We start from the raw sequence: 24,564 nt of genomic DNA, 5'->3' as shown, positions 1-24,564 counted from the left end.
CTCGACATCGAAATTTGACCAACTCGACAGCGAGATGAGAGCGGACTTTTCACCAGTGCATCTTGCAACTGCGGTTCCAATTGAGAACATGGTAGAGGTCGAAAAGGGAGAAACATCATCAAGAAGTCTAGGACCAACGATTGGACGAGAGACAAATTAAACCGATGGGACACTGCGGAACTTGCATCATGTCTTACGTAGATACAGGAGCGTGATCATCTTACTCTGTCTATGTGTTTCAGGTACTGTACAGTACATGTAGCAATACCAACACGAGCTCATGATGCATCTTGCGACTGCTAAAAACCAAACAAAAAAGTAGACAACCGTACAACAAAAAAGGAAACTCTTAATTACCTCGTATTTGGTTTGACCGCGCGCCCTCTTTGCAGAGGACAGTTATAAACCCATGTTAAATGTTGATTATTTTTTGCTACGCGGCCGGTATCAAATTTCCAGAAATTGCCTTTATGTACCCATACTTCCATTATCAGATTGACGTCGGTCTCTGGGGTATGCTCTTACATGTCAGATTCGGTCCATCCTAGCGCAGGGTGATATGATCAGTTGCATAGGGTCGTTGTATCGATGCTATGTGATATTATCGAATGGCAGACTACACTTTTTCTACTCGTTTACTCCGCCAGTTCAATGCGTAGCCATGCTGACCGCGGAGCGAAAAAGATCGTCGTGCTCATGGCATGACTTGACCGCGCGTCCTCTTTCGTCCAGAGGACAGCTTGCTTCGGGGAATAGGTCAATCGTGCGTACATCTATATCTATAGAATATGCTAGTAAAGGAATGTCTCAAAAGGTATAATGTATGTTTGTGGAAGGACGTGCAATTTGTGTAGTTCTTTGATAAGTATATAGATGTTTAGCAACTTCATCATCTGGCCCCGTAATGAGTTATTATCCCCTAAGCGATTCTGATGCTACGCGGTCAAGTATACGTTCTCTCCGTGGCTTAATCTACGACGGTCCCGCCTCCGCACGCACGAGCACCAAGTGTGTGTTAACTTACAATCGTTCTTTCTTGTGTGGCGAAGGTCCGAGCGATCGAGACTGTCATTGACACATCGAGTACACGTGCCATCGCAATCAAAAAGATTCGTCACAAACATGAGCTGGTGGGAATTAACCGCGTGTCCTCGGAAGGACGTGTTCATGCTTTGGGTTTCTGAAAGGCTGAACAGGGTACATGAGCAACCAAGTCAGGCGTGTCACCATGATACTAGGCGATCTCTCCGTCGAGCAACTTGAAGTGTTCTGTTTGCTAAGTTGGTCTGTTTGCCGTCGACCAACATAGGTGATTAGCCCCTGAGCAATCCATCCGCTACGCCACCAGCTGTAGAGTTGACGTTGATACATGACCTCTCTGCACGGGCGACTGGGTGCAATGCAGGTCAGATGGGCACGGAGGTCGACAGAACCTGTATCATGCGCTAAGTGGGGTGATGTCTGTCACTGGAAAGCTGACGCTGCGCACCGGAATGGTTCTGGTGCCTATCGTGGAAGGACACGACAAGTTGTCGTCGTCGTCGTCGAACAGGTCGTCCATCACATTAACGTCAGTGCCGTTCGTGAGCTTCCTTTTACATCGAAAAAACTGGCTTGTAGCGAAAGAGGCTGAGATGGATGTTGCCGGTGTTGCAGCAGGTGTGACAGCGAGAGCTCTTCTGCACAATGTCGCTTCACAGTCTTTGGGAAGGAAAGTGATTAAGGCATCAACCTGGCTGACCGGGTGATGTTGGCCGAATCTGAGAATCTTGGTCTTTGCCGCAATTCGGTTACTCATCATGAAGAAAAAGGATGTAACATGACCAAGCTGAAGAGGTGAAGGTTTCACCGTCGACCAAACATCATTCATCAGCTATCCTCCTGCTGCGCGACCATCCATAGACATCTATCTCAATGCGATAAAGTGCAATGGAGCTGCTCCTCTGACTGCTCACCAAGACATACATCCAATCGGGCACCTCCTTTCCTTGCGGTCCGTGCGTGCGAGCCGTTTTACAAAAAGATTTGTCCCGCTCGAGCCAGCTGTTGCTCGAGCGAGATTTGACCGCGCGTCCTCCCAGGTAAGGACAAGTGGTGCTTCGGGGCTCCTTTAACGCTAAGTAAATACGTTAAGCTGACATAATCAACCGGACCCGATCATCTCGAGCTGCTCGGCGGTAAACTCTGCCAGTCAACGGTTTCTAAATGCGATAAGCATCTATGTTTGTTTAAGCTAAGAAGGGTTGGTATACCGAATACTAAGTGTTAAACCCCTAAGCGATCCAGTTGCTACGCGGACATGTATATACTGTCAAGACCCTTTATTATCGTAAAGTTGCGCTCGGGCCTTGCTTCGATCACACTTACATCACTCCACCAAATGGAGATCGATGGTCAGTGCGCAATGCGCCAAACGACATGATTTCCGTAGCAAAAAAATGCGTCCCACTTGAGTACAGTAGCTCCTTAAGTAAGACTCGACCGCGCGTCCTACCTCCAAGAGGTAGACAGAGTTGTGCTTCGGCGTTGACTTCCGCTGTTTCAATATCTGTTTGAAGCTCTCCTTCTTGTGACGAATGACTGAACTGTTAGGGGAGTTGCTACGACGGGAGAGGAGATTCAACGACCAACGTTTCACTTGCTCTAGAGATCTACGACCCCTAAGCTATAGTACTGCTACACGGCCAATGTATATTTGTGAAATGTTGTTATAAACCACCATTCCTATGAATGCCACATATTCGGATCCGTGAGGTAACATTTGATTACACGTGACCAGCAGAAAGCGAAGGTTACAACGGACGAAGCAATGTCCAGCTCAGCTTATGCTAGGCTGATCATTTCCCTCCATGCATACGTGATTGATCCCTCCCGGAGTCGAGTCGAGTGGTAATATGAGGGAATCGAGTCACAAAACACACTGACTTCTAAGTCGTTTCGTTTCATCGATCTGGGTGGCAAAAAAGGTGCCCCGCTCAGGAACCCGTTACTTGGCATGCATAAAAGCAGTTACCCTCGTGTTACAACCATCCAACCCTATCACATTCCTTTCCCTCTTCTTCTTTCCTCACCTATCATTGGTCACTCATTTTATCAAAGCTATAGCAGACATCATGGCAGCTCCGTTACAAAAGTCAATGTCGGAGCTAGACCTCCGACCACCACCCTCGGGACCATCCCGCACGACGCCCAAGAAGAAAATGTCGAAGAAAGATTGGTCCCTTCCTCCAACCTTCCTTTCCCTCCTTGCCACTCCCCCACAACAACTGTATGACACTCTGCTCCCTGCAAAGGACGATAGCTTGGGCCAGAATGACTCGGCTGCTCCCAAAACGAGTGCTCCTACGAGTGCTACGAGCGCATTCATCGATACTATGAAGCGTATCCCTAACACTACGACTGAGAAAGGAGCTTTGGCCTACGACTCGACCCAGTCGCCACTGGTAGACCTATTCTTCGACCTGGCGCCGGGTATTCAAGCCTCTCACTTGTATGAGCTTCTTGATAAGGCATGGAAAGAGGATCCACTGGCGTGAGTAGGCTTTTCCACTTCCGTTGCATCACCACTACCTTTGCTTAAGATCCTTGATGGTCGCACTGACACACTGGTCGCAGAATGCTCAAGATCGTGTTCCACGCTCGTTCCATACACGAGGGCAAAGGGTTCAAAGAAGGCTTTTTCAGAGCCATAGGCTGGATATGGGATGAACATCCCCGAACTCTCCTCGAGAAGTAGGTCGAAGCTTCGCACGAACATACACCTAGCTGACGTTATCTACTCCCTTAGCTTGGAGCTCATTGTCAAACCTACTTGTCAGCGACAGAGAGATGATAAACGTGACTCAGAGATCAAGAAGCGTCGAGAGGAAAAGGCAATGAATGGAGGAGACGGTGTGGTTGAGCTGGACGAGAGTGGAGAAGTCGATCTGGACGAGAAAGAACCGCCTGAATACCCCCCTCGTCCTCACGGTAGTTTCGATGAGTGAGTCGCTCTCTTACAGTTCCTTCATACGTGCAACATCTACTAACTGGCAACTGACAACAGTCTTATCGCGCTTCTTGTACTTCACATCAACGGCCAGCTCAGCTCATCCTACACAGGGCCTCTGTCTGCCCTCGACGAAAGCCTGGCCCCTTCGTTCCAGGCGCAGTATTTCAAGCAGTCCAGAGTGAACTTCAAGTCTGGTAAAGATGCAAAGCGCGACCGAGGAGGATTCCAACATATTATCAAAGCTGCGAAGAAGGACAAAGACTCGTTCAAGGCCAAAATTCGGACGGCGCCCGATGGTGAGTAAAAAATTCCTTCTTGCAATGGGAATTCTGCTGATCTTCCCTTCTATACAGGTGCTGCGAAACACAGACTATTGCACGAGCGCTCAAATGATGCCCTGACCAATGATAAGAAGTATCGAGCGTTGTACATCACCATCCTTCATCTTTTCGCTAAGTACATCAAAGCCGATCTTTCGCTCCTCGACAAGCACAAAGACTTCATCTCCATCTCCGAGTCTCAGCATCGTTCGTCAATACACCTGTTCGGCATGTCATACGCTGCAAAGTGGGTGCCTACGCCTGCTCATGGTGCGGACAGGCAGACTTTCTTTGCGACAGCGCTGTCGATGTTCCTCTTCCCTGGTGATGGAGTGAACTGGTCTAGGCAGAAACTGCAGAAGGAGATTCTGACTCCTTTGCGAAAGGTGTTGTCCGTTCCGGAGGTGGAAATGTCCAATGGAACCTGGAACATCGATTATACCAAGGTAAGCTATGGAATTCTAAAGCCGGTCATATAGCTGATCTGATCACACTGCAGGTACCTTCCAAGTCGATGGCTCGGAACTCGGACGCTTTCTGGCTGCACGACAGAAAAGGCTTTGAGGCGTATATCGACAAGGTCTCCAAAGGGTGAGCGGCGTTTCCAAACATTATCAGGGTACATGCTCACGGTTCGCAGCCAAACGACAATATCAGGAGCGAGTCTTATGCCTCACGAGGTCTTGATAGATGGTGAGTCCCATTCACATCATCTCTGAGCAGCACTATTGATACTTGTGCGCAGCCACGCAAGGGAAGACGCCGATACAAAAACGACTTGGTGATCTGCAATGGACACGACTTGTCGACTCTATCCGATCCAGCTCCAAGACCCCCCTTTCGAACTGCATCGCCATCGCCGACGTCTCCGGTTCCATGGGCAGTATTGACATGCAAGTAAACTCCGGCTCCAAGAAGGCTCCAGCTCCTATTTTGCCATGCGTCGCACTTACCTTACTCTTGGGCGAACTGGCCGCTCCACCCTGGAACGGATGTTTCTTTACCTTCTCCGCCGATCCGACTTGCGAATTCATCGAACCATCGCTGCCGCTCTCCGAAAAAGCCTCGCAGTTATCCAGGGCGTCTTGGGGGATGTCGACAAACTTCTACAAGGTCTTCGACTTGATACTCGAGACAGCGAAGAGGGAAAGTCTCGCTCCCGAGAACATGGTGAAGAAGCTGTTTGTCTTCTCGGACATGCAATTCGACAGCGCGGCAGACGGCACTTACGGTGAAACGGAACATCACGCGATTCAACGCAAGTTCAAAGAGTCTGGCTATCCTATGCCGGAACTGGTCTATTGGAATTTGGCCTCGCGAGACGAGGGTGCGCCAAAGCCTGTCCTTGCGGACACAGAAGGGGTCTCGCTGTTCTCCGGTTTCTCGGCAGCACTGATGAAGTACTTCTTGGGTCAGGCGGACCTGGACGCAGATGGCGATGCGAAGATGGAGGGGGCAGACGACGACTATGAAGAAATTGGAGCGGACGGTGAGACGGTAGAGAAGAAGGACGTCGAGGTGAAGGAGAAGAAGAAGGACAACCCGCTCGACGTTGTCTTAGAGGTGATATCGGCGGAGTCATTCAGCGAGCTGCGCGTGGTGGATTAAGTTGGCTGGGAGAGATCTGAAGCGAGTGGTGAGAAGAGGAATCGATGAGGACAACGATAACGATAACGAGCGAGATACAGAGAACGATACAGTTCACGACGACCCCTTAATGTAGCATATGATACCAAAATTATGACCCTCTCTTATTAACGACGATGTCATAGCAATGGCATGTATATGAACCATCTGTAGCATCAATCTCGCATCTCCTGGAGCAGATCGGGTACCTTAGTCACTCTGTTCAACGTGTGTGTGGCCTTTCCTCGACGCAATCGCTGCGCAGTCGATTCTAGGTAATACCGCCACAAGGTTCTATGACTACTGTATTTACTGTATTGACACACTACATAGTCATTTTCCCTCGTCCAGCTAAGAAGAATCCTTTCACGCTATCACGCCAAGCATTGTCCATCATCCAAAGGACGCACCGAAGGTGAAACGCGTATCACTATCCTCTTATCGCAAGATTGCGTGAGTTGTGACAACGTCTTACACTGCGATCTTTTCACGCTGTATCCGTATCATCCTGGTCCGAGAGATTTACTTTGTTCCACGCTCAAAACGGTCTTGCTGCGACAGGGCTGCCCATGCAAAGGAAGGGTGTCTCGAAACGTGTAAGATAGTTTTGGTGGATTGACGCCAAACTTGACTGCTACTGCCTCCAAATACCTTATCAGCTACTATACAGTCCCATCGAGATATATCCTTTCCAACCACTCTGAGTACACGATACCTAACTTAAATCGTGGAATCACTATTATCACACATCTTACTAAACTCGATCTCGCAAAGCATCCCGAATCAAGCGCCATGACCTCATCTAATAGCGGAAGCTCTTACGGTTTCCATGAAAGAGATTCTTCCAATCGAAGCCAAGAGGTGAGATTTGGAAGATTGCTGGACAGACTGTCCTTAGTGGATGATCGTGAGTCGCCAAGACATACCTTTTTATGTGTATTGTAGAAATGCTGACAAGTCGTGCCTCAAAGAAGAGAGCGACACGTCACAAGTCAGGTCTCAGGTCCACAGCTTGCTCTGGGGCTCTGCATCGGGTGAAGATACGGCCTCACCTCGGGTTCGGGGACGACGAAGATGTACGCCACATCCAAAGGTGTATTCGCCACCATACCCCTTGACGCCTACACCGGAAAGTCAGTCCACTAGCCCAAACGACTATGACGAATTTCACCACTCAAGTAGGCCAGATACGAGAGCGTATCAAACCCATACTCCCTCTTCTGCCAGTCCGATTTTGGCGTCTTCAATACATGATAGACGACCTCGGTTCCAATCTGAAGAGGATACTCTCTGTCGAACATATGCCCCAGTATCGTCACCTATCGATCCGCTCTCTGATACATATTCTCATCCACACATGATCGAAAGTTTGAGCCTGCGCCGCAGCGATATTAACGTCACAGCTCCACCAACGGCAATTTTCCACAGACATGCGAGTCCCGGACTCGAGACGGAGTGGCACGCCCCTCATCCTGAGAGGCCACTGCGCGCGGAGGTGATAAAGATCGAGAGCGTGGCAGAGGGATGGTCAGATTTGTCTGGGGAGTCGGAAGGGGGTCGATATAGTTGGAAAGACTACAAGCAGATGGGCAGCAATGTAGAAAAGAGTATCAGCGGTCGGTGAGCGAAATGACACTAGGTGAGGTACTGTATATAGATGTCATGGCTGAGGCGGGAGAAGCTCAAATCTTCAGAAAGGGGCTTGAGCATAAAATCGTCAGTAGTGATATAAGTGGTCTTGTCGAACGTAGATACAGTATCTGCTCGTATCAGCGCATTGTGATGTCAACGTCCTAATGTCGCTAGCTGCTTATTGGCGCTGTATACTGGGAGAAGGTTACGTGTTGTACCTATCCCTGCATACTCACTCATATCTGTCCGAACATTACTACCCATCGCTGTCCAAGATCCCCTTACGCACCCTTGAATACACCACGGCTTTCGTATCGTACGAGACTGCTCAAAATGCACATCACGTACATATTCTAGTCTGCAAGCATCAACAAACTTCAATCTTGAATCGAAAAAGGGTGGGACGGTCGACTCAGGCTCGATACGCAGCTTCTTCCGACTCTCGATGTTGTCAAGTCGAGACGTGCAAAAGTGGCGAGGAACGTTTCATCATTATACAAGTCCACACCACACACGAACGGTGAAACGGTTCACTTCCACGTTCAAACAGCTTGAAAACATAAGGCCTTCCCCCTTGCTGTCCATTGTCCTTTCGCTCCAAGCCAAGAGATGGTGCACAAAGGCACCTCGCGTCGATGGGTTTCAGGTATTGAAGGGAGGACGAGAATGACGTTTTGAAATCATCAATGCGCGTTAACTTATACTGTGGTTTCTGATGTTGCGGCCACACTTAACGTATGCATTTAGCAAAGTGGCGAATACTGTGTCCCTCCCCCCCATTCCTTATTCCTTCTCATCCCAATACTGATATCACTTACAACCCACACTCCATTGCACACTCCTTCTGGACTTACAGCTTAACACTCGGAAGTCAGATCAACGACATGAATGAGCACGGGCCAACTAATGCATCATCGAAAGCGGACAGCTCCAGCGAAGTCGACAGCGATTGTCATGACCCGGGCCGTAGCGTGCTGGACCGATACGAAATAGTGAAGGCAAATTGTAAGTTTTCCGATGTCAGTGATCCCCTGGACAAAGCTCACGGATATCTTCGTCTAGTGGCAAGAAAAGAAGCTCGCGCCCAGAAGTCCAATGGTTCCTTGATTTCCACCCCGTCGCGCCCAACGTCATCGCACTTGTCGCCGAGTATGGCATCTGCTCGACGATCGTGTCGCTCACCAAGTACGTGTCGTCAGAGTCAAGACGAGAATGTGGCACTTGGCTGATCTAACTCATTGTCACAGGCGCGAATCATGCTTCCGCTGATAATGTTTCCCACAAGAAGGCGTCGACAGCCGGCAAGATTGGCTCGATCAGCGATGTCTTATACGTAGAATCCCAGCGAGCACTGGCTCCGGATGAATCCACCATTGACGATCGCGACACGCTGACCAAAGAGTCGTGGCACAGAGGAGAGCCTCGCCGACGAATCTCATGGAACCCTCAGTCGAGGTCAAGGACAGAACGTACGAATGTAGATGGGACCGAATCGGAGTAGATACAGTAGATGTGGTCATGAAGTGTATATGTATCTCCTGTCAAGCTAGCCTATGCATCTCACTTCTCTACTGAGAGTTTCGTTCAGAATATAAGCTTCGTCTCAACCAACCACGAGATGGTCTTGAGTTCCGGAGTCGTTGTCGTTGTCCCCACGTAAGGGTTATGAGCTCATTCTTGATCTCGTATCTGCTTCCCCTATAAAAATTTGCACGATGTTCTTCGCAAGAGACATTTGACATAGTCTGGACTAGACTAAATGGACAGAACGACTGGTCGAGTCATGTCACTCCTCGCACGGCACAACCTTACCATGGAGGTGATGAACCGATACATTGTGGCGCCGATTCCGTCCGGATGAAGAAAGGATATGTTTGGATGATACATTTATGTCCTATTAGTGACGTTTCCTTCGTTCCGTTCCTTTCGAGCGGTGTTTCGTTATTGTTGTGAGGAAGACGGGCACGGCTACACGGTGGGAAGTACAGGTATAACATGGAGTCCTTCTTGGTAATGGGTTTTCTGTCCGATTTCGCTTACAGAAACCCAACGTACTGCTCGACTTGATCGTCACACTAATCCACTGAACATCTATTACAAACAGTTCACTCTGTCACAACATCTTCATAAAGCGACACACCACACGGCACCCGTCCAGACAGCTCAGCACAAACTTTTCGGCAACATCGAGCTGTGCGCAGATCAGAACGGTACAACCATCCACACAGTACCGTAGCGATATGTTGAGGATACGACGAAACCAGGGATCATCCCGAAATGAGCGTGACCTCACCAATGGCGGCTCACAACGAAGGCGAGATGGAGGGGCGTATCGTAAGTTGTTTGCTTGTAATGACATACGTATAGAGCACGTATCACTGTGTGGGGACTGATAAGTGTGACGCTGTATAGTCCGAGAACATGTGTCTCCTCCCACTGTTCAGCGAGAATTTGACCTCGACACTTTGCGTTCCAGTCACGAACTGTCTTCCACCTTCGGCAAGAGCAGAGGATCATACCCCCGCGTCATGAGTGGAAACGATCATCACTCGGATTCGGCCTTCCCGAACGACTTCACCTGCAATGAGAACTCCAATGCGCCCTTTTCCGCAGAAGATGCAGCACATTCACACACGTACACGTACATGGATGGCGATGCCTCCGGCTCCCAAAACGTACCGGACCATCACGTGGTGGGAACCGATGAGAGCAGAAACCCATTCAAGTATCTGATTGAAGATCCTCTTGACCCCAATTGGAGTGGTGCTAGTAGTGCTGGTATTGGTGGTCCTTCACGGCCTTCGTATCATCATCCCCTTGGAAGAACAAATTCAAACCCATTTATCAATCTCAGTTCTGTCCCAGGCTATCATATCGCCACCGCCACTTCGACCCTCGAGCCTTCTCACCATCATCAGCGTTCATTGAACCCGACAGCACCTTCGTTCGTCCCCTCCACCACGGACGGATTCGTCCCAAGGGTGTCAAAGCCTGTGCATCTGTACCAACCCAAACCAGATCGTCCGTGGCTTACCAAGGAGATCAGCCGTCATGGCGATACACCAGAGATGCTGGAACAAATGACGCGGGACGAAGAGAGGGATGAACAGACAGGAGTAGCAGACGGGGAGGGTTGGGACGAAGGTGTTCTCACCAATGCGGCTTATTTTAGCAGGGTGGATCCGGGACAGACTCAATGGTGGAAATCGTAGATATCCGCCGGAGTCGTCTGGAGTTAGTGGTACTATAGTGGTCACTGTGAGATGTAAGTATGTGTTTGGGGAATGCAATTCGATCAGAAATGCCGCTTAGTGGAAATATCAACATTCTCATCCCTCTATGCTCAAAGCGAAACTTGCACGACAGACAGACATGTCATCTCCACGCCATGCATCTATGATATCCAATCTATAGATTTCGCGATTACACCAATCCACCGTAAGCCATCTCAACGAGCCCTTTCCAATCCCATTCCGCCGGTCTTTCTCTGAACCCTACCAAAGCCTCTGCTCTTTTGATCCTCTCTTGTCTCCCTCTCTCTCCCTCATTGGGCACTTCTGATCCCGTACAGTAGAACCTCTGCAACGCAAGTGCGAGCAATTGTGCTTGTTGTTGACTCAACAAGAAACCTGGATTGGCGAGACTACCAGCCGATCCATTCGATGCTGCCGCCGGTGAGATCTCCCCTCTCATAAGGACGAGTTCATGCGTCTGGGCGAGATCGGGATAGTGCGTAAGGACGAGATATGGTTGTGCCCATTCTCCAGATTTCTTGTATTCCTCCAACGGAGTGAAGATGATACTTGTCGTCAGAGGTAATGGTTCAGGATTAAGTTCCGGACTAGGAGGTGAAGATGACGTAGGTGTAGGATGGAACAACCATTGAAGGAAGAACATCTCGTGTTCATCTGTCTTGACTTGTGATGTCGCGCCTTCCTCTGCGGATGGTTCTTCGGCCAGTCGAGGTAAGGGAAGTACGAAAAAGGGATTTTGACGAGCGAGCTGAAGCATCGACTTGTAAGTCTTTGCTGGGACAGTAGCAGAGAGGAAAGAAGATGATAGTGTCGGGTGGGTAGTGTGATATGCCGTCCAGATTTGCGAGATAGCGGCGGCATCATGAGGTGTCAAGTGAAGTAACGGTAAGTTGATGATACTCGACAAAGGCTACAACGCATAAACAAGAATCAGCAAACAAAGCGATCATACGATTATGCATGCCTGATACATCCTAGTACGGGCCTCTATAATCCGAAAAGAAGATACAGAGGCCACATGAACAGAGGATGTATACAAGCAAATCAATCATCTAAGAGCCCACCTTGATGCCCGATCGATCTCCTTCCGCCTGACTCTGACTCTCACTCTGCAAACCATCCTTCGGCGCGGTCTCATATTCTGCAACATTTGGAAGTTCCTCGTTGTTGTTGTTGGCCTCTTGCTTCTCCCTCGCGTCCCGTTCGATCTGCTCAATAGCCCTATCGACACCCGCACGATCGTGTTGAAGCTGCTCGCTCTCCTCGTGTAGAGGTGGATCTGGGATCAGCCCATGTTTCGGAGCTGTCTCGTATTCGGCTACAGAGGCTAGATGTTCTTGATCTACGAGTCGATGGTCTTCTTCATAGTTCTTCCCTTCGTCATTTTGTGCTTCGGCGACGATATTTGACGCCGACGCGGAGGTTTCGAACTGTCGTGATCGGCCTTGAGTCTGGTTTTTCCGTTTCAGCTGTGACCTGACGCTCGGGGCGATGACTTTCTTCTTGAGCTCTTCCAGGTCCTGGACACCTTCACTGTAGGTGGTAGAGAGGCATATTAGCACAGTCTCGGGGCCATCGCTCCGAAAGAAAGGGGGAAGTGTCGTCGGGACTTCGAAGTGAGTAAAAATGTTCATTCACATTAATTGTTGCGAGGCAAGGTGGAAGAGAGCGCAAGGAGTGACTGTGGTGTGTGCAGAGCGAGAAAGGTGCAAATGCAAATGTTCACTCACGCCTCGATCTTCTGCTTCAACTTATGCCCATACTTCTCTTCAAACTCTTTTTTCTTCCTCTCAATGAGCTCTCTTGGATGAAGTTGTTTCTCAAGCTCGTTGAGAATATCAGAGCGGATAGACGAAGTTGTGAGAGCGCGAGATGTAGAGCGGGGAAGGGTGGAAGGAGAGATACGGAGGGCTCGTAGGTGAGTCAGTCGAAGAAGGAGGAGACTTGACGACATGGTGAGGTGTTGGTGTATGTCAAGAAAAGAGTTGAAGTAGGAAAGGAAAGAGTCAGGTTATGCAACATAATGTCAAGCGATGAGGTAACTTTGTAGTTTTGGCTGGTCATCTTTCTATCGATCGAACTCGACAAATGCGGGGCTCCACTACGTTATTCTCATTTCATCATCACTCGCTCTGCAAAGCTCGTCCGTCCTCTGCTCTAAGTCTCATGCATCAATCACCCACACACATATGGCAATTATCGCAAGAGCCAAACGTCCCCTGATCGTCCTTCTCATCGGCTCTGTTCTCATAGCTGCGTACTACTTCTACGCACCCCCGTTGCTCAATTCGCAACTCACCGAAATCTCAACACCCTCTCGCGTTCAAGCAATGTCCGCAGCTACCGCCCCCTTGAAACATCTCAAAGTCGCGCCGAAAGACGCGCACACTGCGACAGTGATCTTCCTCCATGGGCTTGGTGATAGTGGTCATGGTTGGCTGCCTGTCGCAAAGATGCTCTGGGCATCGTTCCCTGGAGTCAAGTGGATCTTGCCTCATGCTCCGTCGATCCCCATCACGCTTAACCACGGTAGGTATTTACGTTCACTCCCTGTACATGTCGATCACTCTCACCCGTTCGTTTCAACGTCTCCCACTATCTCTGCATGCGAGCGGACCCCTCGTCATTCTCGCTCTGCCTGCTAGGTCACATATGTATTATGCTGTTTCATTAGACTGACCTTCGTCTTTTGACATTACTAGGCATGACAATGCCTGCATGGTTCGACATCAACACCCTCGACAGACTCACCGACTCGATCCACGACGACGAGAAAGGACTCTTGAGATCCGTCGCATCCGTCGACGCTCTGATCCAAGCTGAGGTCGACGCTGGTATACCTGAGAACAAGATCATAGTTGGGGGTTTCTCGCAAGGAGGCGCGATATCGATCTTGACGGCGCTGACGACGAAGAGAAAGTTGGGTGGAGTGGTCGGGTTGAGTACGTGGGTGACTCTGAATCATAAGATTGAGCAGGTGAGTGAGATCGATCTTTTGCACAAGCTCAGGGGTGTCATGGGACAGAACAGTCTCCCGGCGCGACTCGATCAGACAATTCTGCGAATGATGCTTGTAGCTCACTGTCTATCGGACTATTGCAGCTTAAGAACCCTAACGCGCAAGACGTGCCGATCTTCTGGGGTCACGGCAGTAACGACCAAGTAGTCGGATACCAATGTGGGTGTCTTTTTGTCTGATCGATGCCAATATAATGCACTGCTTACTATTATCGCAACTATCTCTCACTAACCTTCCGACTGCACTTCCTTCTCCGGCGACCTCTTTGCCACACCTTGCAACTGCAGACGGTCAACGCTCCATCGAGCTCCTACAGAAACTCGGTTTCCCCCTCTTGTCACCGGGCAAGACTTTCGGTCGTCCCGGCGTTCGATTCGAGACATATCCAGGAATGGGGCATTCTTCTTCTCCCGAGGAGATCGAGCATCTCAAAGCATGGTTGACAGAGGCATTGAAGTAATCGCGATCACAGTTTGGCAGTATTGGCAGAATCGGATAAGGAGACTGTAGATATATAGCGGTTTAGATGCTCGATATGGATATGCAGAAGAACGTAGAAATCATCTAAACAACATCTTTTTCTTTTGATTACGTCTCATATATCCTTCTGATACACTTTCACTCCCTTCTCATGATCCATTCGCCACGACCTCATCCGCGGCTGCTTCCGCTGGAGCTGCGACCGCCTCGTCCACTCCTCCTTCAGGAACCAAACCGTCTGCCAACATTCTTTCCAACTTTCTAACTTCTTCCGCCGTTTGTGCTCTCGTCAAAGCCTCCACAACCCTTCTCTTCTCATCTGGAGTCATCAATCTGCCTTTACCACCCTTTCCTCCGGCAGCTGTGGCATCCTTCCCGGCTTTTTGGATCGACGATAATGCTGCTCCGGGAACGTTCGATGTTGTAGGGATGGAGAGTTGATGGGCGAGAGAGTTGGGAAGGGACGTTAATGGGTCGGTGAGGAGTTTTCGAGCTGATTCTCGTGTTGAATCTCTGATTCGTTCGAAATCAAGTGTGTGGAGGTTTCCCTTCGCGACCTGTCACAGCATCGCGTTATCAGCATGATTGTCTCCTACCCGACAGCTGCGCATTTTGCAGCACCAAACCCACCTTCCAAACCGCAAACTCTTTGTAATGTTGCTGTTCTGTCACCGGGTTTCCTCTCAATGATAAGTGCCGTAAAGATGTCAGAGTCTCGAGGGGAACAAGGGTAGCGAGTGAGGTGATGACATTGTTGGTTAAGACTAAGAGGTGTTTATCGTTAGCGATGCGTTCGTAGCAGCTGCAGGTGGCGTGTAGAAAGAAGCTGGGTCTCACCTAACGTCACAAGGTTGGGGATCTGAGAGGTGCCACTGTCAGTTCTGGGTCACAGTCCAGTGCATAACCCAACAACTCACATTTGGCGGTAAGGAGGGACTGATAGAGGTTATTTGATTTTGGGCAGCATGTATCGCTTGCAATCGCGGTGCTACAGGAACGGCGTCGCGTCAGTACTCTCCGATCCATCTTCCACTTCTCCTCCTTCCTCGTATGTAAACGCACATAAAGGTATGTTTCCTAGGACAGTGATCGAGTTATCGGTGAGATTGAGAGTGTCGTATGTACCTTGGTGTGAGGCCAAGTTCTCGATCACGGGTATTTGCAGTCCTAGCAGTGTAAGCATCAGCAACTGCTCATCTAATGCCCTCAGCTATTCCCTCCCTTCCAACTCCTCTTGAAGATCCGTTACACTTCCACCGCCTATTACCAAAGTTCACTCACCTCGTAATTCTAATTCGCGTTCTTTTAGCGGATTGAGATGCTACTACATGTTCAGCACGATTGAATGGTACAAAGTGGGATAGTGTGGGAAGAATTAACTGACTGATGGTGCTTTTGACACGAACTGTCGATGGAAAAGTCAGCGATTGAAGGTGGAGGATGAGCGAGATGAACAGGGAATGCTCACTTCTGGCGTAAGTCGCATAATGAAGGGTCTTCAACTAGATCGAGATAGAAAGACGAGGGAGGATGCGTAGATACTGGCCCGACTGATTGTTTACGTCGTGGCTTTTGTGATTGACTTGAAGTTGATTGAGTAGAATAGTTGAGTGATGACTGTCAATAGCTATATCAGCGACAGCAACAGCAACAATTCAAAGTCAACGATAGCGAAGGAAGACACAAGTGAGTGAGCATTCGGCGATATCTACGGTACTTCCGCCACGTGCTCAGATGTGGCAGCTGTACTGTCACGCAGAATGGTGCCCCGAGCGTCGCGTGTCGAGGACGAGAGGTTGATGGGTCTGTGCATGCAATTGCATGGTTCACTTCTCATTGCTCACTTTGACTTTGACTTTCATTCTTGTTACATTTCAGCCCACTGCTACCCTCACCTATCATCATCACTCTTCCTCCTTGCTTATACCACGAACACGGATACAATGGCAGACGGGTACTACGAGCATCCACCTCACCCTCCAACATCCAATGGGGGTTCCATCTCTCCCAACGGCACGGGATTCCCCGACACCACTGCTAGATCAACTATGACTTCACCAAATGGTCATTCAGTAGACGGAGGACGAGCGATCACACCGAATAGCGCTGCATACAGTAATGGAACCGGATACGCGAATGGTGGACAAAATGGATTGACCTCTTCACAAGCTGCGAGTGCACCTCCCGCGAGGAAGAAGTTGGCAAGTTGGGTAGGGTTCAGTAACTTGCCTAATCAAGTGCACAGGAAGAGCGTGAGGTGGGTACAAGTGTTACTAACATTCAGCTGCGAAATACGAGATCTTCTGCTCTACATGAAGCTAACGCTATTCTGTTCTTGTAGGCGGGGTTTCCAATTCGTCGCTATGGTTGTTGGTGAGTCTGCGTCTCAAGCACATCACACTCCGCTCGGACCCCTATAATCCAACCTTCTACACTACACGCTTTTGTATCGCAAACATTGTCGTAAACAATACTGACACGCGGTCGCTCTTCTCCCGTCTATAGGCGAGTCGGGTCTCGGTAAATCCACGCTCATCAACACCTTATTCGAGACCAAGCTCTACCAACCCAAATCTATCCCTTCGCCCGGTGCCGATAGGGGAAAGACTGTCCAAATTGAGAGTATATCTGCTGGTGGGTGCAATACCTATACTAAATAACCATCAGTGTATCGCGCTAATCGGGTCATCGTCGATATTCTTAGAGATCGAGGAGAACGGTGTTCGACTCAAGTTGACTGTGGTGGACACTCCCGGTTTCGGCGACTTTGTCAACAACGACGAAAGGTGAGCTAATTTCTGCTCGAATTTCCAATGAGCCACATAGCTAATTGTCACATTGATATTTCAGCTGGAAGCCTATCGTCGACAACATCGAAGCTCGTTTCGACGCGTACCTCGAACAAGAGAACCGTGTCAATAGGCTCAAGCTTGTCGACAACAGGGTACACGCTTGTATCTACTTTATCCAACCTACTGGACACTCGTGAGCTGGCCTGATCTCTGTGCGTGCGCTACGAATCACAGCTGACGTCTCTGGCAGTCTCAAACCCATTGACATCGAGTTTATGAAGAGGTTGCACACCAAGGTCAACCTCATTCCCGTTATTGCCAAATCTGACACCATGACCGATGATGAGATTAAGCTGTTTAAGCAGAGAGTGAGTATCTGCCAAGTACTTCAATCGGATGACAATCGGATGAAATACTGACCAACGGACTACTGCAGATCCTCGGCGATATCGCCCACCACGGCATCCAGATCTTCGTTCCTCCGCAATATGAGAATGAGGACGAGGAGACTATCCAGGAGAACGAGGAGATCCTCGTGAGTTAAACCTTGTGTCTGGTTTGGCCTTGGTGCTCTATGTTGACGCTTCCAATCTCCTGCATAGAGCAAAGTCCCCTTCGCCGTCGTTGGATCAGATCACATCGTCCAAGCCCCGGATGGCCGCCAAGTCCGAGGACGATCATACCCCTGGGGAGTCATTGAGGTAGACAACGAGGAGCACTGCGACTTTGTCAAGCTCCGACAGATGCTGGTCAGAACTCATATGGAGGAATTGAGAGAACATACCAACGATGTGTTGTATGAAAACTACCGAACGGACAAGCTCAAGGCGATGGGTGTTTCGCAAGATGAGACAGTTTTCAGGGAGACAAAGTGAGTTAAGCGGTTGTCGATTCCTAGTACGTCAAGCTAACTCCGCATGTGTTCCTTAGCCCCGCGGCCAAACAAGCTGAGGAGCGAGCCCTTCACGAGGTGAGTCTCTGTCTCATTTTGCGTGGTGCACTCGGCATCCGACACCCAGATCTATTCCTAATCTCCTCATCCCTCAACCCCTCTTGAATTGTCACCATGGTGTGAATCTCCTTGCGAGACACGATACTAATCATGATCTGCACTTTAGGCCAAACTCGCCAAGATGGAAGCGGAGATGAAGATGGTGTTCCAGCAAAAGGTCCAGGAGAAGGAATCTAAACTCAAACAATCAGAAGAAGAGCTCTACGCACGTCATCGAGAGATGAAGGATGCTTTGGAGAAGCAGAGGCAAGAGTTGGAGGACAAGAAGAGAAGAGTTGAGAGTGGTCGTCCATTGACCCCGGAGAAGGGATCGGTGAGTCTCGGCGCGGCATAATGACCAGCGCAGAATATACGGGTGAACTGATAGTCTTCTCACGATCAAGCAGAAGAAACGATTCGGTCTCGGCAAATAGTAGATCATCCCAGAGATCCCAGCGACGGTATCGACGCGATACGTTCCTGACTTCTCGATCTGCCTCACGCTCCCAGGCTCTCTCTTCATTGCTGTCTCACCTGCTGGACAGTGCCTCTTTTCTTCCTTGTCTATTTTACGATCTCGCTCACGTCCATCATCATGTGCATAACGCCTTTCCGATTCTTTATCTTGAGTACGACCAGATATTCCTCTTGCCTTTTGTTCCAGTTTCGGTAGAAAATCGTCATATCTATTCCCCTCATATTTATTTATATACCACTATGATATCCTTGTCTTTACGCTATGAGTGTTCCACCCGCCCACAGACTGGGATATCTTGGCGTACTTTGGCGTCTTTTGTTGACGGTCTCCGGCACGCAGCGCTGACTTGGCGCAGCTATTGCGCTATTGGACTCGCAGACATACGGGTTATTCCCAAAGGAAATGGATCAAAGGACGTGATACCGTCTTTTGTGACGGCGCATAAGGGAACGTGTGCGCACCATTGTGGCAATTGCGAAAGACTGACCGCAGCTGCAAATGCGAGCAAGCATACATATGCTGATGTCCCGACCTGTCCCCCCAGTGTGCGACATCTGCATCGATCGCAAAGAGGAGCATCGTCACACGTACCGAAGTACATCAAACTCGGCTGGACCGAGAGTATACATCATCGAAACTAAAGTGAACCAACCGAGTCACCCGAGGTGAACTCTACGACATTCTTTCCGCGTCACATCACATCCTTACTCAAGAGGCTGTACGAACTTACAATCATGGTATTCCTCTCACCAACGATCTATACGACTCTGCTCGTCGCTCTTTTTCCTCTCGGAAGTATCGCAACGCGGAAGATAACGGTAGACAACCAATGTTCCGGTTCGCTGTATATCGCTGTCGGATCTACGGGTGGGAAGCAGGTCGCGCTGGATGCTGCAGCAGGTGGACAGCCTGCAGGATGGGAACAGAAAGTTGGGAAATACACTTTTGGTGTGACAGATGATTGTGAGTGTCACCCTTGCCTTTTGTTCGAAAAATGAATGGTTGGATTGATGTGTGTTTCTTGATGGTTCAGGGGTTGGAGGAAGAGTCTGGGCTAGAACGGGATGTACCCCTACAAGCGATGGTAAACTCACTTGCATTGTTGGTCAATGCACTGATGGAAGCTTGGAGTGGTGAGTCTCACATTCAACCTTTCTTGTGTTGTAAAAGTGTTATGAGAGTAAGGTACTGATGTTAAGACGTTGGTAGTGATGGGACCTATGGTCAACCAGGTGCTACTGTGGGTTTGTACCAAACTGTTTTGGTGCTGTGCGGTGGTGCTTGTTGTTGATCATACTTTCATAGCTGGCTGAATTCAACATGGGTGGCTGGAATGGCCAGGATTTTACCGATGGTATGTTTGTTTATGTTTCCAGTTTCACTACACCATGGACCTATTCCAATACCATATTATTTGACAATCACTCGTTTTGTCTCACAAACTGATTTCTGTGTGTACTATACTATGATGTAGTGTCAATGGTGGAAGGATATAACCTCCCTATGGAAATCAAATCTTCAGACCCTTCTTGTGCCATAGGATCATGTGGCATTGAGACAGACATCTTGACAGCATGTGATCCAAATTTAGTTTATCCAAAAGGATCAGATAAAATCTGTATGTTAATCTCCTATCTACGCATCTTGTTGACTTCGTGGCTGACAGTCATATGAAGGGAGTTGTAGTTCAGCCTGCTATGGAAATGTCAGGTTTGGTAAGGCAATATCCTTATTCCCCTGTAGACATCAACAAGAGCAGCTGGGACTGTCCGTTGAAAGTCAGATGATAAGCTCTTACTGACTACCTGGATGTTTATCCTCATAGAAAATGGAACAAGTGGGGCCCTGGTCAGTTCAGATCAGGCAAATAATCCCGCATGTTGTCAGCAAAATGCAGCTGCGGTCGGTGCAGTATCCTGCCCAAATACCTATGTCCGTAAGTTACTTTCTTTGCCGAAGAAAGCCAGGGTGATTGATAATGACGGTCCGGATGTTGGATGTAGCCTACTATAATGCTTATAAGCAGATGTGTAAGAACGCTTATGTCTATCCTCAAGAGTGAGTCAGATGCCTTCATCCCTTGTTGCATCATGGGATGCTACTGTGTCACAGCTGACTTTACAGTTGGCCTATGAAGTGACTTGTATCCAGACACTGTTCAATCATGCAGCAACACTTCTGAGGTAGGTAACCCAATTCTTTCCCACTCAAGCACCCTCACCCCTTTCACCAGTCCATCCAGCAGGTTTCAGTCAAAAGCTGAGTCACTTGCCACAGTACACCATCACCTTCTGCCCTGGTGGTAAAGGTGCTGGACTCAATCCACCCCCTGCAACAGAAGCCAAGATGCAGGATGTGACAGGTGGTGAGAATGCTGCTAATGTGCAGAATGGTGCTGCAACAGCTGCAGCAGCAGCTTTTGCTATAGCCACTGGGACACCTGTTGTTGGAAGTGGAAGTGGGGATGCTAGTGGCCAGACAGAGTCTGCTACTTTGGTGGTGTCCCAATCTACAATGGCAACAGGGGCACCTGTGGTTGGATCTGGGACAGCAAGTAGTGTGAGCTTGACTGCTTCACCATCTGTCTCTCCACTTGAAACAGGTGTTGCTGGGTCAGGAGAGGAGACATTGGAGATATCATCCTCAAATGTGCCTTCCACTCCAACCGATCCTGGAGGTGTCACAAACACATACACATCTAATGGAGCTGTCTATATGGAGGAGATTAAGACTTCAGTGGTTACTGTCACTGCTGGTGCTCAAGTCCTTGGGCGTGATGTTGGATGCATGAAAGGGAAGAGGTGGATGGGCGCAAGGGAAGTAGAGTGTTGATATAGAGCAGCCTCATACATACACTGTCCCTGTTGTGATTATGTTACATACCCTGTGGCTTCTGACTATACCCTTGATGAAGTCAACTGTGTCTACTTGGAATGTTGAAGTACCGCTGGGCAGCACTGAATTGTTGACAATGCCCCCTCAACAGATACTCTCACCCCTGTGGTTCTTTTTGCATACAAGGGAGCATCCTTAGTACTCACCACAAAGGGTGGAAATCCTGTCAAATTGACCAGTCCTTTACATGGCCTACTCCCCAATCTGAAGGAGAAGGATTAAAATTGCCACAAGTCCCTCATATGTCTTTTTAGCACCAAGTCTGTGTCCAACCCCATTTTGCTCATGTCATTTTCAGAACATCTTTCGCGCTTGGCCACATACATACATGTCAAATACTCGAATGCGCAATCTAGCATGGGCCTCAAGCTCTCAAATTTCAGACAGACTGTTCAATCACTGGCTAGTTCCACAACCCAGTTTGCCCAGGTATGTTGAATCCAACTTGACTGGGTCCTACCTCCCATCATATTCAAAGCAGCATAGTTGCTAATGAAAGTGTTGATCGCCTAGACCACCACACCTTCTGCAGGCAATGCCAATGATTTACAAGGACCTACAAATGGTAGAAGATGTTTGTATCCATCATGCACCTCATCCCCAGTGGTATGGTTTGCCCCAAGATGTTCCAGGGTCACCAGATGGGCTGGTGGGCGTGCAATGGCCTCAAATTGCCATCTGTATTGTTCACCCCATCATTGTGATCCCTGTCTGGCTAAGCACGAAGAATGGAAGTGTGACGATGAGGCATGGGATAATGAAGCTTGTGCAGACTAAGTGATGTATGGAAGGTTGTTCAGAGGATCACATCAGTGATGTGTTTGTACATTAATCATGTGGTTCTGTGTTATTGTAAATAACAACAAACTAAACATTGTGCAAGCATAATATGCCTAAACTCTCCTCTCTTGGCCCTTGTATGCTTGTGGTACTTGTTTGCCATAGAAGGCTTTTTTCTCAGATTTTCAATGCACCCCTAAGATATTGTGCATCACAGAGGATAACAGAACCCAGAGCTGATATTAAGTAGAGTGACAACACTTCTGAAGCTTGAGAGTTGGTGACCAATGGAACACAGATCTTCCAATCTTGATGAGTGTTCTGATCTGGTCAGATATGAAGATCATCCAAATAGATCTTGCCATTTGCCAAAGTGTGGTGTCATTCTGTCATAAATTTCCCCTTGCTAACAAGATTCTGAGCCTCAGCTTGACAGGCATAACAGAGTGCAAAGCAGGCAAAGTGTTATAATAAAGCCAGTGTGGTCAGAGGTGGGGACTTCAGTACTGATGGACATGTGGATTTTGCAGGCTCAATGGATACAGAGGGAAATCATAATCACTGGAGGTGTGAGAAGTGAGGGGAGCACAGTGGTGAAGCAAAGGGTGATAGACAAAGGGGATCTCAACCATGCAGAATCTGGATGGAATGGTAATTTGTATATATTCACAACACATTGCCTTTCAAACATCAGATAAAACACATGGATAACCTATTGTGGTTGGAAGGAGGGAGGATTCTTGCAAAATCAGCCATCTCTTGACATAAGCAACGCTGTCTCGTTGTTTATAACTATTAAACTAAGCAGCACAGTCATGATAGAGACGCATTGGTCAATGTTGAGTTTCTCAGCCAAAGCCACTGAGGTAAGTCATAATTGAGCTATCTTCTGGAAAAGGAAGATTGTTGATCAGTCACATGGCCACTGACAATGTCCAACCAATTGTGAATAGCTCAGACTTGAAAAGATATTATGTACATACAGTCCCAACCTTTTGACACTGTCCATCTTTCCGAGCACCTTTGCAAGGACCTATATTGTGTTTGTGTCCATAAACATCTCGCAATGGGGGTCAACTTATGAAACATGTTTTGGATTCAGTTGTTATAGAGATGGCAAGGGCCCAGAGGAGTATATAATAAGGAGGCAGATGCAAAGGGTGCTTGATCAATGGAAGCTATGAAAAGCAAAGCAGGAAAGGGAGGAGAAACAGAGGAGGGTAGGATCAGCAGCTTATATCCTACAAATGCCCTTGATCTGCGGGAGTATATATGGGAATTTAGTGGGTTAGATCAGACCTTTTATTCCATTAGGTTCCGGCATAGACAGTACATGGGAGAGAACACATCGGGACAAGGTATACATAGAGTGATAATGATCACATCACGTCTGAACAAGCCTGCAAGGTTGGAAGAGTGATCTATCATAATCAGAAATATGGTACTGTTCTGTGCTCTGGAGCAGTTGGTTTCAGATGACATACTGGATTGCTCAGTGTCTCTCAAAGGATGTTCAATTGAGGTGTTCCACCAATCTATTCTCCCTTTGACTCTTTGATACAGTGTAGAGCTCTTTGGTACTGAGTACAAGGGACAATTGTGAGCTTGCTATTGTTTTAAACATCCTTAGAGGTAAAACGAGCGGCCTGTTGGTATGAGGCTTACTCACGGCATACTACACAAAGACTTTGCCACTCCTCTGCTCAAGGATCTGTTCATAATTATATCAAACACCTAGCCAAATCATTTCTTGCATAACACAGAATCGGTTACAATCCCACTCCTAGCCAAGCCACATCTGTCACCTCAATCAATATCTCTGTGTGAAGCAACATGGGACTTCCACTGTTTGAGGAAAGTCAGCCATCAATTGCAAAAATTGCCCGGTCTCAAGCAGCCTCCGTACGTCATCTTCAATCTATCTCTCTGTCACCCCAAGTTAGAAGTAGAAGAATCGCTAACCATGAGCAATGATTCTGGCAATCTCCTACCATTCACCATTTTGCTGTCTGTGCACCTGGTGTACAGTTGGCTTTGACGGGTCAAGCATGCAAAACATGCGAAACAATTCTCCCAATGTCATTCTTCTCCCGTGAGAATTGTGAGAAGATCCATGAACAGAGCAGGGCATGTGGTGAACTATTTTCAGGTTGTAAGTTGATGTGTGGAGATCATGTCTGCATTTCTTGCAAGCAATCAGCAGGATATGCAGAAAGCTTCAAGAAATGGAAACGGGTACAAGCAGAGTTTGAAAGCAGTGAGGAGCTCAAAACACAGTGGAAGACTATACGGCAGGGGAGATCACA

The 24,564-nt window shown here is 48.5% G+C and overlaps 8 protein-coding genes across 8 annotated transcripts; 6 read left to right on the top strand and 2 right to left on the bottom strand.

The window, feature by feature from the left end:
• Positions 1 to 3,113: 3,113 nt before the first annotated feature.
• CI109_105879 (uncharacterized protein) lies at positions 3,114 to 5,919 on the top strand (the record flags this gene model as incomplete). The annotated part of the gene is made up of 8 exons (XM_032006815.1): positions 3,114 to 3,532; positions 3,616 to 3,732; positions 3,788 to 3,982; positions 4,046 to 4,287; positions 4,345 to 4,757; positions 4,811 to 4,902; positions 4,952 to 5,004; positions 5,057 to 5,919. The coding sequence occupies 8 exons, from the start codon at positions 3,114 to 3,116 to the stop codon at positions 5,917 to 5,919; spliced, it is 2,394 nt and encodes a 797-aa protein (XP_031858867.1).
• An 810-nt stretch (positions 5,920 to 6,729) lies between these two features.
• CI109_105878 (uncharacterized protein) lies at positions 6,730 to 8,906 on the top strand (the record flags this gene model as incomplete). Its single annotated transcript, XM_065967739.1, has 4 exons — positions 6,730 to 6,844; positions 6,909 to 7,557; positions 8,632 to 8,758; positions 8,817 to 8,906. The coding sequence occupies 4 exons, from the start codon at positions 6,730 to 6,732 to the stop codon at positions 8,904 to 8,906; spliced, it is 981 nt and encodes a 326-aa protein (XP_065823811.1).
• A 903-nt stretch (positions 8,907 to 9,809) lies between these two features.
• CI109_105877 (uncharacterized protein) lies at positions 9,810 to 10,781 on the top strand (the record flags this gene model as incomplete). Its single annotated transcript, XM_032006817.1, has 2 exons — positions 9,810 to 9,903; positions 9,982 to 10,781. The coding sequence occupies 2 exons, from the start codon at positions 9,810 to 9,812 to the stop codon at positions 10,779 to 10,781; spliced, it is 894 nt and encodes a 297-aa protein (XP_031858869.1).
• Positions 10,782 to 10,992: 211 nt separating this feature from the next.
• Positions 10,993 to 12,777, bottom strand: CI109_105876 (uncharacterized protein; the record flags this gene model as incomplete). Its single annotated transcript, XM_032006818.1, has 3 exons — positions 10,993 to 11,733; positions 11,888 to 12,356; positions 12,554 to 12,777. The coding sequence occupies 3 exons, from the start codon at positions 12,775 to 12,777 to the stop codon at positions 10,993 to 10,995; spliced, it is 1,434 nt and encodes a 477-aa protein (XP_031858870.1).
• Positions 12,778 to 13,012: 235 nt separating this feature from the next.
• CI109_105875 (acyl-protein thioesterase 1) lies at positions 13,013 to 14,302 on the top strand (the record flags this gene model as incomplete). The annotated part of the gene is made up of 4 exons (XM_032006819.1): positions 13,013 to 13,352; positions 13,526 to 13,800; positions 13,926 to 14,001; positions 14,130 to 14,302. 4 exons carry the CDS (start codon positions 13,013 to 13,015, stop codon positions 14,300 to 14,302), a joined length of 864 nt encoding a protein of 287 aa, XP_031858871.1.
• Positions 14,303 to 14,471: 169 nt separating this feature from the next.
• Positions 14,472 to 15,808, bottom strand: CI109_105874 (uncharacterized protein; the record flags this gene model as incomplete). Its single annotated transcript, XM_032006820.1, has 8 exons — positions 14,472 to 14,879; positions 14,953 to 15,086; positions 15,160 to 15,181; positions 15,240 to 15,310; positions 15,385 to 15,489; positions 15,604 to 15,643; positions 15,707 to 15,727; positions 15,791 to 15,808. 8 exons carry the CDS (start codon positions 15,806 to 15,808, stop codon positions 14,472 to 14,474), a joined length of 819 nt encoding a protein of 272 aa, XP_031858872.1.
• A 457-nt stretch (positions 15,809 to 16,265) lies between these two features.
• On the top strand, positions 16,266 to 18,539 carry CI109_105873 (uncharacterized protein; the record flags this gene model as incomplete). Its single annotated transcript, XM_065967738.1, has 11 exons — positions 16,266 to 16,579; positions 16,664 to 16,695; positions 16,828 to 16,956; positions 17,027 to 17,108; positions 17,173 to 17,307; positions 17,365 to 17,482; positions 17,551 to 17,649; positions 17,717 to 17,985; positions 18,045 to 18,084; positions 18,233 to 18,439; positions 18,510 to 18,539. 11 exons carry the CDS (start codon positions 16,266 to 16,268, stop codon positions 18,537 to 18,539), a joined length of 1,455 nt encoding a protein of 484 aa, XP_065823810.1.
• Positions 18,540 to 19,317: 778 nt separating this feature from the next.
• CI109_105872 (uncharacterized protein) lies at positions 19,318 to 21,415 on the top strand (the record flags this gene model as incomplete). The annotated part of the gene is made up of 10 exons (XM_065967737.1): positions 19,318 to 19,546; positions 19,617 to 19,716; positions 19,793 to 19,823; positions 19,889 to 19,937; positions 20,058 to 20,201; positions 20,260 to 20,298; positions 20,409 to 20,519; positions 20,587 to 20,641; positions 20,721 to 20,766; positions 20,861 to 21,415. 10 exons carry the CDS (start codon positions 19,318 to 19,320, stop codon positions 21,413 to 21,415), a joined length of 1,359 nt encoding a protein of 452 aa, XP_065823809.1.
• Between the last annotated feature and the right edge of the window lie 3,149 nt (positions 21,416 to 24,564).

The sequence above is a fragment of the Kwoniella shandongensis genome, chromosome 10 (genome assembly GCF_008629635.2).
Source record: "Kwoniella shandongensis chromosome 10, complete sequence".
Classification (NCBI taxonomy): domain Eukaryota; kingdom Fungi; phylum Basidiomycota; class Tremellomycetes; order Tremellales; family Cryptococcaceae; genus Kwoniella; species Kwoniella shandongensis.
The sequence above is the reverse complement of the archived record's forward strand: the minus strand, read 5'-3'. Positions and strand labels throughout refer to the sequence as shown.